The sequence below is a fragment of the Perca fluviatilis genome, chromosome 15 (genome assembly GCF_010015445.1).
Source record: "Perca fluviatilis chromosome 15, GENO_Pfluv_1.0, whole genome shotgun sequence".
Classification (NCBI taxonomy): domain Eukaryota; kingdom Metazoa; phylum Chordata; class Actinopteri; order Perciformes; family Percidae; genus Perca; species Perca fluviatilis.
The window spans coordinates 219,600-230,000 of NC_053126.1; the positions used below are offsets into that span (position 1 = coordinate 219,600).

The 10,401-nt window shown below is 44.2% G+C and overlaps 1 protein-coding gene across 2 annotated transcripts in view; it reads right to left on the reverse strand.

Annotated features, from left to right (window-relative positions):
• Positions 1–7,445: 7,445 nt before the first annotated feature.
• LOC120574946 overlaps positions 7,446–10,401 on the reverse strand; it is a 6,868-nt gene continuing 3,912 nt past the window's right edge. For both annotated transcript variants that reach the window (XM_039825462.1, XM_039825463.1), the window contains exons 2-3: positions 9,358–10,401; positions 7,446–8,181 (exon numbers count right to left, since the gene is read on the reverse strand). The exon at positions 9,358–10,401 is cut by the window's right edge and continues 651 nt beyond it. In XM_039825462.1, coding sequence (XP_039681396.1) covers positions 7,763–8,181; positions 9,358–10,111 — 1,173 coding nt within the window. In that variant the 5' untranslated portion in view covers positions 10,112–10,401 and the 3' untranslated portion in view covers positions 7,446–7,762. The remainder of the gene's footprint in view (positions 8,182–9,357) is intronic.

The following is a 10,401-nucleotide window of genomic DNA, read 5'->3' on the forward strand; positions in this document are numbered from 1 at the left end:
TCTCTGTCTCTCTCTCTCTGTGTCTATGTCTCTGTGTCTCTCTCTCTGTATCTGTATCTGTATCTGTATCTGTCTCTCTGTGTCTCTGTGTCTCTGTGTCTCTGTCTCTCTGTGTCTATGTCTCTGTGTCTCTCTCTCTGTGTATTTCTGTGTATCTGTCTCTGTCTCTGTCTAAGTGTCTCCATGTCTCTGTGTCTGTGTCTCTGTCTCTGTCTCTGTCTGTATCTGTATCTGTCTCTGTCTCTCTGTCTCTCTGTCTGGCTGTGAGACAGCAGGGACTGTAGGAAGTGCACCACTCCTCTCCTCGTCGCCTGCATTTGTCAGCACTCGTCAGCCGAACCTTACTCGTCTCTTGTTCTCTCTCTTCATCCTCTCATTATCTGTTATTAGTGAAATTACATCGCTGCTGAGTAATGGGACACTGTGTGCGTTTAGTTCTACTGCTGCGTGCTATTTACAACAATGAATGTCACATAACAGTGATGCAATGACTCGCTGGTGTTTAAAGGGGCACGCCAGGGATTTAGTATCCCAAGAAACCTAACAAAGTGATCAACATTGAAGCAGCAGAGGCCAAGATATCACTATATATACACTTCCCATAATGCAACTCAGTAGCGCTTATCCATTAGACCCATATTACCTCCTAAATGTCTTTCAAACTCAGCAACTCAACCTTGTAGAGCATGGGTGTCAAACTCAGTTTCCCAGAGGGCCACACTTGAATGTGAGAATCACATCAGGGGCCAGACATGGAGAGTTTATTGATAGGCTTTTGTTGCACTGAAAAAGTCAAATAAAAATTCCTCAGCCAGCGCCAAATACGTTGAAAAAAAAGCGCCCAAAAAGTTGAAAAAAGGCCGAAAAAAAGCATCAAAATTGTCTGAAAACGTTAAAACAAAGTGCCTAAAGCATTGAAAAATACACATAAACTGCCGGAAAAAGCACCAAAAACTTTGGAAAAAGCGACAAAAAGTAGGTGGGCCTGAATGTATTGTGAACCTAAATTGAAATGCGGGCCGGATCAAAACCTGTGAGGGGCCTGATTTGGCCCCCGGGCCTCGAGTTTGACACCTGTGTTGTAGAGCATGTGTCAAAACTCACAGCCAAATACGGCCCATACGGCACATCAACTTTGGTTCACAATACGTGTTGGCCCACCTAATTTTTCTCACCTTTTCCGAAATGTTTGGCACTTTACCTGCCGTTTTTGTTGCATTTTTCATCGTTTTTTTTTGCCGCTTCTGTCAACGATTTTTAGGCGTTTCTTTTTATATGTTTCTGACATCGATTAATTGTCTGAAAAAACTCAGAAAAAGGCGACAAAAATTCCCAAAACAATGGTCCAAAAAAAACGTTGATAAATTGTCGGAATTCAACCGAACTAACCTAGGCCTAAAAGAGACTTCAGATACAGGGTTAGGGGACCACTAAGGTCTATATGAAAGAGACTTCAGATACAGTATTAGGGGACCACTAAGGCCTATATAAAAGAGACTTCAGATACAGTATTAGGGGACCATTAAGGTCTATATAAAAGAGACTTCAGATACAGTATTAGGGGACCACTAAGGTCTATATAAAAGAGACTTCAGATACAGTATTAGGGGACCACTAAGGTCTATATAAAAGACTTCAGATACAGTATTAGGGGACCACTAAGACCTATATAAAAGAGACTTCAGATACAGTATTAGGGGACCACTAAGGTCTATATAAAAGAGACTTCAGATACAGTATTAGGGGACCACTAAGGCCTATATAAAAGAGACTTCAGATACAGTATTAGGGGACCACTAAGGTCTATATAAAAGACTTCAGATACAGTATTAGGGGACCACTAAGGTCTATATAAAAGACTTCAGATACAGTATTAGGGGACCACTAAGGCCTATATAAAAGAGACTTCAGATACAGTATTAGGGGACCACTAAGGTCTATATAAAAGAGACTTCAGATACAGTATTAGGGGACCACTAAGGTCTATATAAAAGAGACTTCAGATACAGTATTAGGGGACCACTAAGGCCTATATGAAAGCATATCAATTTATATTGATAAATTGTCGGAATTCAACCGAACCAAAGGCTGTCGGTGTGAAAACCCCCTAACATACAGTAACTCTGGGACCATAGCTGTAAGTCTCACTCCGAACTCGTAAAATACGGACGTTTAGACAGTGGCTGTCAGCGTCTGAAGCGACGAAAAAAGGTGCCTTTCAGCGTGTTTGTAGAACGTACCGGGGAGAGCAGCAGCTACAAGGGCCCTGCAATTAATCTAAATGTTATCGTGATTATGATTTCGGCTCCCAATGATCAGAAAAACAGAATAATCCAGAAAAACTATTATTTAGCTCATTACGTTTTGCAAGTAAACTCTTATTTTCTCTTTTGTTCTGAATGAAAAAATTAAGTTTAAATAGGAAAAGTATTAAAGTTGTATGTGGGTTTTTTTTAACAGTTGATTTATTTAACTTTTTCCGCTGTTTTTTAAGTTCAATAATTACAACATCTTTCCAGAAGTCAACGAGTAATCGTGTTAAATTATCGTGATTTCAATATTGACCGAAATAGTCGTGATTATATTTCTTCCCATAATCGAGCAGCCCTAGTTCAGCGGACAGGCAGCTAACGGAGAGTGTGAACAAATGTTGTAGCCTAAAAAACGCGTGACATCGCTTAGAGCACCTTTAATAACTGACGACAAATCAATTCGTCTTTGCAGCGTTACTTCAGAACCACCAAACGTCGTTGGTTCTTGCAATGTAACGATGAAGTGGAGCTTGCATTGTAATGACCAGGCTTCAAAATTAACTTTTTGATCCACCAGCCAAATGGCTAGTGGATGTTCAGATAATACCAGCCACTCAACCGATTACCATTGGGCATTTTTGGCTGGTGAGTGAAACAAATGTACCAGCCACTTGCATATTTCACCAGCATTTGGCTGGTAAACGGTGCTAATTTTGAACTCTGGTAATGACGTGATATAAAAAGGTTTTAGTCAACACAGTGTATTAAACAGAGAAACTATTACACATGTAACACTGCTACAGGTATGACTCTCAGGCTGTGTCTCATTCCGCATACTTACGGGCTTTCCTTTATGCAAAATGAGCAGCGTTCGCTCAGCTCGCCGCCTTCCAAAATCTGACAAAAATCTTCCAAACTGACCTTTGTTGATCTGAAATGAAGACAGATTCAGCAAATGCACGGCCTATTTCTCTCTTAAAATGTTTTCAGAAACACGTTTCGGTGAACTATTTTAGTACAATATGTGATCGGATTCCGAACGAGACGCAATTGTGGGCGGTTTTGAAATTCGGGAGAAGCCAGACCCACATGACGAGTTCGTCCAATCAGCTGCCAGTCGATGTCCCTGGTCCCTCCCCTTTTCTGCTTTGTAATCAAGATGGCGCCCGTTTAGTGCAAGTAGGGTCCATCGTTCCACACTGAACTTTTTGACCGTTTTTAGGGGCTCATCCTGGTACTTTCAGTGCGTTATCTACACGATATACTTAAAACTAAGTGTTTGAAGTGTGCAAGTAGGCGCTTTGAGACACCTCTGACTGGGCAACACATTGATTGGAAGTTATGTAAAGTATAGGGTTGCAAAAATCCGGGAAAGTTGGAATCTTTCCATGGGAATTAATGGGAATTAACGGGAATAAACTGGATATTTTTTTTATTATTGCTTGTTATAATACTGTTAGTCTATAACAGGGAACTTAAGTGGAGTTGAAAAAGAAACATCTTGCAGCATAATCTTGGTTAAAACAACCTTGATTTAATGCAACTTCAGTTGAATGTCCTCCCTATGTTCGTTAATGACATGCATGCAGTAATCAGCATAGGCTACTACATACTGGCCAACATTTAGTTTTCAAAATATGGGAGTTTTAACCTATGTGTGCACATATTAACCTATGTGTGTTAATTGTATAGTCCACTTGTTCTTGATAGGCTGGAAACAATAGACAGCGCTGATGGTTATCTTAGCATGCATATAATCATAACCATAGTAAATCAAAGGCAGCATGCTAGCTACCTTCATATGTTTAGCTAAAGGTCAATGGTTTGGGCTACTACTTAGCCTACTGCAGGGCTACTGAGGCCAACCCCACTGCACAGATCATTTCTAGAATGCAACATTCAGAGGCAGATTGAAGCTGAAATGTTTATATTTATGTTTGTATAAGATGGAGTTTGTATGAATTGCCCAAGATTTCCAGTTAATTCTCGTAAATTCCCATTAATTCCCATAATTTCCCATTAAGTTCCCATTAATTTCAATAATTCCCCATTTATTCCCATAATTTCCCATTAATTCCCCATTAATTCATATAATTTCCCATTAATTCCCATAATTCCCCATTAATTCCCCATTAATTCCCATGAAAGTTTCCAAATTCGAATATTTCTAAAATTCCCCAGCTTAACTTTGCGGAAATTTTAAATTTACCAGAAAATTTCCGCCCCTTTGCAACCCTAGAAAAGTAGCAGGTTATGAGATGTTTTTTTAATAGACATTTATTACAATATGATACAGTATTTGAAATAAAAACAACACTTAAAAAAAAAAAACGTGTTAGAATTGAAACGTGGAGTAGTTTCGGACCTTTTGGACATCTGCATGGCTGGCTGTTCTCATGAAGCATTCGTACATATCGCTACGAGAAGAATGCCAATGAATAACGCCAATGAATATTCTACGTACGTATTACTTATTTGACAGGACAGCTAGGTGAGAAAGGGGAGAGAAAAAAAAAAAAAAAAAAAAAAAAAAAAAAAAAAAAAAAAAAAAAAAAAAAAAGAGAAGAAAAGTTGAAAAAAAAAAAGAGAAAAGAGAGAGAGAGAGAGAGAGAGAACCTTGGACCTCTGCATCGAGGCATGAACCGCTCAGTATATGTGCGCCTGCTCTACCCACTGAGCCAACCCAGCAACGAAAAATGCAGGGCTTTCAAGCCAGAGAGCAGAGCTCATGTCCTGGAAGAAATTAAAGAGAAAACATAAGACTTTAACTCAGGAAATTGGTTGTTCGTATACCGGGAGTAAAACTTAAAGGTGCCCTGCCACACAAAACCGTTTTTCCTTGTATGTTTTTAAATCTGTCAGGTCCATATGTGTGTGTGTGTTATGTGGTGAATGTGAAAATGAACTGCTACCTCCTCTGTCAGCTCTAGTCACTGATCAGAAATAATCAGAGAAATCAGACCAATCACAAAAGCTGGTCAGTCTGACATCATACTGCCTGAGCTCATTACTATTCATGAGCTTGCCCAGTTGGGCTGGGTAAAGGATGCTGACAGCCAGGCTCTCATTGGCTAGCTGTTAGCCAGTCAGAGTCAAGCAGTTTAGCTCGTTGAATATTAATGAGAACTGGCAGAAATCTTTCTGCAGGCTTTCTATACCACACTAGAATGGCTTGAAACAAGGTTAACCAAGGCATTTATTTCACAAAAAATGAGTCCATGGTAGAACTTCAGACATTACCACAAAGTAATGAAATACGTGTGGCAGGGCACCTTTAAGGGTTGAGCTGGGCGATATGGAAAAATACAAAACAAATTAAAAATCACGTTATTTTTGACCAAATACATCAATGTTGATATTGCGATGACATTGTCGGGTTTAGTTTTTTAGTTGTTTGGCAGTACTTTCAGTCAAAAGAAGGCCATTCAAGTGCAGCTACATGTTCAATCTGTTCAATGCTGATTGGTCTGGTGGTGGCGAGGACCCTAAACTATACACAACATGGCCGCTGTTTCAACATCTGGTACGAAACATCCGAAAGAATACGAGTTGTGCACGAAGGAATCTCCAGACAGCAGCCAGAATGCAGCAACTTCAGGTACGGCAAAGGAAGGACAGTCACTGTTTACTTCATTCATGTGTTTACTGTGTTCATGGACTGAGGATGGGAGGAGGACTCAGCACAATCTCAACCAGTGGATTCAGGATTCAGCACAACCCCCGAAAATCTGGATTGGGTGCATCCCTATTTTACTGTAATGCAGCCTTTAAAATCAGGAAAAGACAACACAATCTGTGTTTTCTTACGATGAGATAAGAACCCATTCATATGCGTTGATATGTCATTGTCTGACCAGCAGAATATAATGTTTTACTTCAGTGAAACATTGAATGTGAGCCCCATATTGTTGTCTTGTAAAGAGATGTGCAACTACATTTTTTAGTTTTTCTTGTGCAGCATAAGATGGTTTTTGACTGCTGGAACCTTTCCCTGAGGAACTCGCTGTGTTTTGACAGCAGAGACCAGGGTCTAAATTAAGTTCTGGGGCTTGACATGACAGTGACCGTTTGTCTGCTAAATTCAACTACAATGGCCATTGAAACGGCCAAAGTCAATTTCACTGTTGGTAACGTGATAGGGACAGAATAGTGCATAGAAATCAACGGGAGCGGGACGGAGCCGGAAATTAAATAAAAAAATTACGCTGCAATGCGGAGAGTGCGCCCAAAGATTGCGAGGCATTTTGTTTTAGAAAAGAGAACCACTTACAACTCACAATACATTTGTTGATTGGCTACTGCTAGCCGCAGACAGCGATTCTTCTGACCTACCCTACATCGATAGATGTGTGTTTTGAGTGGGAGAAGCTCTCCGTTACAAATTACGTATTGAAATGGCCTAGACCTGCAGGTAATGCATGTTACCTAGGCCTGCAGGTACTGCATGTTACCTAGGCCTGCAGGTAATGCATATTACCTAGGCCTGCAGGTACTGCATGTTACCTAGGCCTGCAGGTAATGCATATTACCTAGACCTGCAGGTAATGCATGTTACCTATAGGCCTGCAGGTAATGCATGTTACCTATAGGCCTGCAGGTAATGCATGTTACCTAGGCCTGCAGGTACTGCATGTTACCTAGGCCTGCAGGTAATGCATATTACCTAGGCCTGCAGGTAATGCATATTACCTAGACCTGCAGGTAATGCATGTTACCTATAGGTCTGCAGGTAATGCATGTTACCTCTAGGCCTGCAGGTAATGCATGTTACCTAGGCTTGCAGGTAATGCATGTTACCTAGGCTTGCAGATAATGCATGTTACGTAGGCCTGCAGGTAATGCATGTTACCTATAGGTCTGCAGGTAATGCATGTTACCTCTAGGCCTGCAGGTAATGCATGTTACCTAGGCCTGCAGGTAATGCATGTTACCTAGGCCTGTAGGTAATGCATGTTACATAGGCCTGCAGGTAATGCATGTTACCTAGGCCTGTAGGTAATGCATGTTACCTAGGCCTGCAGGTAATGCATGTATAGTGGAGCCTACATTTCCGAGGCAACCTGAGTGATTTGACAGCGATTAAGCAAACATGCTACAGGGGGGGCAACAGAGTCTGATAACTTTAGACAACATAGGGAACCAAACGGGAGCGGGACGGGATTTGGGAGTCTTTCTCTCAAGAGTTTGCAGGCATGTGATCGGGATATGACAGGAGTATTTTTGTGGGCTCGGGATGGGATGGGAGCGACAATTGATTCCTGTGTCACCCTTTACTCTGTACCCGGCTCACAGTCACCTTTCTCTGAATAAATGTAACTGTAGAGACCGCTTTACTTAACTGACATGTCAACACTTGATGGTCACAGAAATTTCATACAAATTGTTGTGCATAAGATTTCGTACGATATCGTACGAAGTAGTTCATGAGAATGCGTTGCCGCTGCATGGTCCAGCAAAACTTTGTCCTTTAAAAGTCAGGACATTGTCAAACACTCAGAGAGAACTGTTCCTCAGTTGACTTTAGCCATCAGCTGCTCCGTGAAAAGCTTCTTGAGCTGAGCCACCTCCTCACTCAGAGAGTTGAGCTGACACTTGAGGTGCGTGTTCTCCTGCTTGTACCGGACCTCTGTTTGTCCGTGCATGGGCGGCAGCTGGACGCCGTAGCTGCTGCATTGCGGCGACTGTGTCCTCTTCCTAGGTTCCTCCCCTTCCAGCTGCTGCAGCCAGGAGACACTCTCACCTGCACTCAGTCCTTTACGGGCATCTCTCAGCCCGTCCTGTCCTCCCAGGAACAGCGCCGAGCTGTTTCTGGCACCGACGTGGTCCCCCGCAGCGTCAAATGTATCCCCGCAGCCAGCCGTCTTAAAGCGTAGCTTGTGAGGAAGGTTTTTCATCGCCTCGGCATGGTCCAGCTTCCCTCCGGTGGGGCCTGCAGTGGGATGGACATCAGGGTTATTATAGGAAACTTAAACTAATAAATTAAGAGGTGACACATGGTTGAGGCTGAAAGGGATACAGCTACGGCGACGGCAGTTAAGTTAAGGCACCAAAATCACTTTGGTCTTGTCAATGGAACCATTTGGCAACTTTTTAAAAGTAAACTTTCCATTCAGAATCTTATTGCCATCCACTCAAAACGTAACAGTAGCCTACTGCTCTTTGGCTGGCTCGCAAGTGTGTGTGACGTGCCTGTTGTCTTGTTTCCGGTCTAAAGGTAAAGTAAAGGTACTTTTTATTGTCACATACATATATCACAGGGACCAACTCCAGATCTGAGCCAGTGCCTTGCTCAATGGCACTGACTGGAGAACCTAGTACATGTTTTTGATGGTGGGGGAAACCGGAGCACCTGGAGAAAACCCACGCAAACATGGGGAGAACATACAAACTCCACACAGAAAGGCCCGGAACGACCTGGATTTGAACCTAGAACCTTCTTGCTGTGAGGCCATGATGCTAACCATTGGGCCACCATGCTGCACCAGCAGCTAGATCCGGTGTGGTGTTGTAGTTTTAACAACACCACTAACGTTATTAGTTGTTGCAACAGCATGTGAAAAAAACTACAAAGTTTGCTCGGCCAAAAAGAACGTTAATCTCTCGATAAAATAATACGACGCCGTTAAAATGGGTTTGCGTTAACGATGTTAATAACACGTTTAACTGACAGCACTACTAAAATGAAATAAAAAAAACTCAAAACTAAACTAAAATAAAAACTAATTGATCACGGTGGTGCGGTGGTTAGCGCTGTCGCCTCACAGCAAGAAGGTTGTGGGTTCGTACCCCGGTTGGCCCGGCCTTTCTGTGTGGAGTTTGCATGTTCTCCCCGTGTCTGTGTGGGTTCTCTCCGGGTACTCCGGCTTCCTCCCGCCGACCAAAGACATGCGGGCTAGGTTTATTGGTGTCCCTAAATTGTCCGTAGGTGTGCATGTGTGAGTGAGTGGTTGTTCGTCTATGTGTGGCCCTGCGATGGACTGGCGACCTGTCCAGGGTGTACCCCGCCTTTCGCCCGACGTATGCTGGGATTGGCTCCAGCCCCCCCACGACCCTGTGCGCAGGATAAGTGGTTGACGATGGATGATCATTTTAAAACGTTACTAACCGTGGTGGACGTCGACAGCAGGTGAGTGATTGAGTTCGTAGCCCAGCTCCTCCGCCCGGTGCGGCGATAACTTCCCGTGGTCGCTCAGCCGGTCTTCAAAGAAGACCGGACTTCCCACGCTGGAGCCGCCTGGCGTGGAGAACCCAGAGTCCTCCGACATGTTACAGGCGTCCCTGGTGACCCTGGAGCTGTTGGGATGTGAGGTGGAGGAAGTGTTGAGGCCTCCCTCCCCTCTGTGGAGATAATAGTGCGGAGACAGGGTCTGAGCGGCGTGGGGAGGTGCCGCAGTGAGCGGCAGGATCGTGGCGTTGGACGGGTCTTTGACCAGGCCAAAGCGGAACTTGAGAGCCAGCAGCTCGGCCCGGAGGCGAGCGTTTTCTTCCAGCAGAGCCAGCACGCGGCTCTCCAGGACCATGTCGTTAACGCGCCGCTTCTCCCGCGAGCGTTTGGCGGCCTCGTTGTTCTTGCGCCTCTTGTCCCAGTAGCCGTCGTCCTTCTTGTCGACGGGGATGAACTCGCGCTTGCGGCGCACGCTGGAGGAGGACGGGCTGTCTTTGCGTTTGGTGGCGGAGCCACGGCCCAGCAGGGAGCGCGCCAGCAGGCTGCTGGACGTCATGATGGACACGGCTTCGTCTGTGAAGGACAGAGGCCCTCCTCCTCCTCCACCTTCGTCCGGACTCGCAGGAGAGTCCAGAGTCTGGAGCACAGACACATCGGCCTGCCCCCTCATCAGCTGGGACTCGTCATGAAACATCACGCCAGTCGGGGGCTGGAGAGTCTTTCAAGTGAAGATTGGAGAGTCTTTCCTCGGAGAAGATTGGAGAGTCTTTCAAGTGAAGATTGGAGAGTCTTTCCTCGGAGAAGATTGGAGAGTCTTTCCTGGGAGAAGATTGGAGAGTCTTTCCTCGGAGAAGATTGGAGAGTCTTTCCTCTGTGAAGATTGGAGAGTCTTTCCTCGGAGAAGATTGGAGAGTCTTTCAAGTGAAGATTGGAGTCTTTCCTCGGAGAAGATTGGAGAGTCTTTCCTCTGTGAAGATTGGAGAG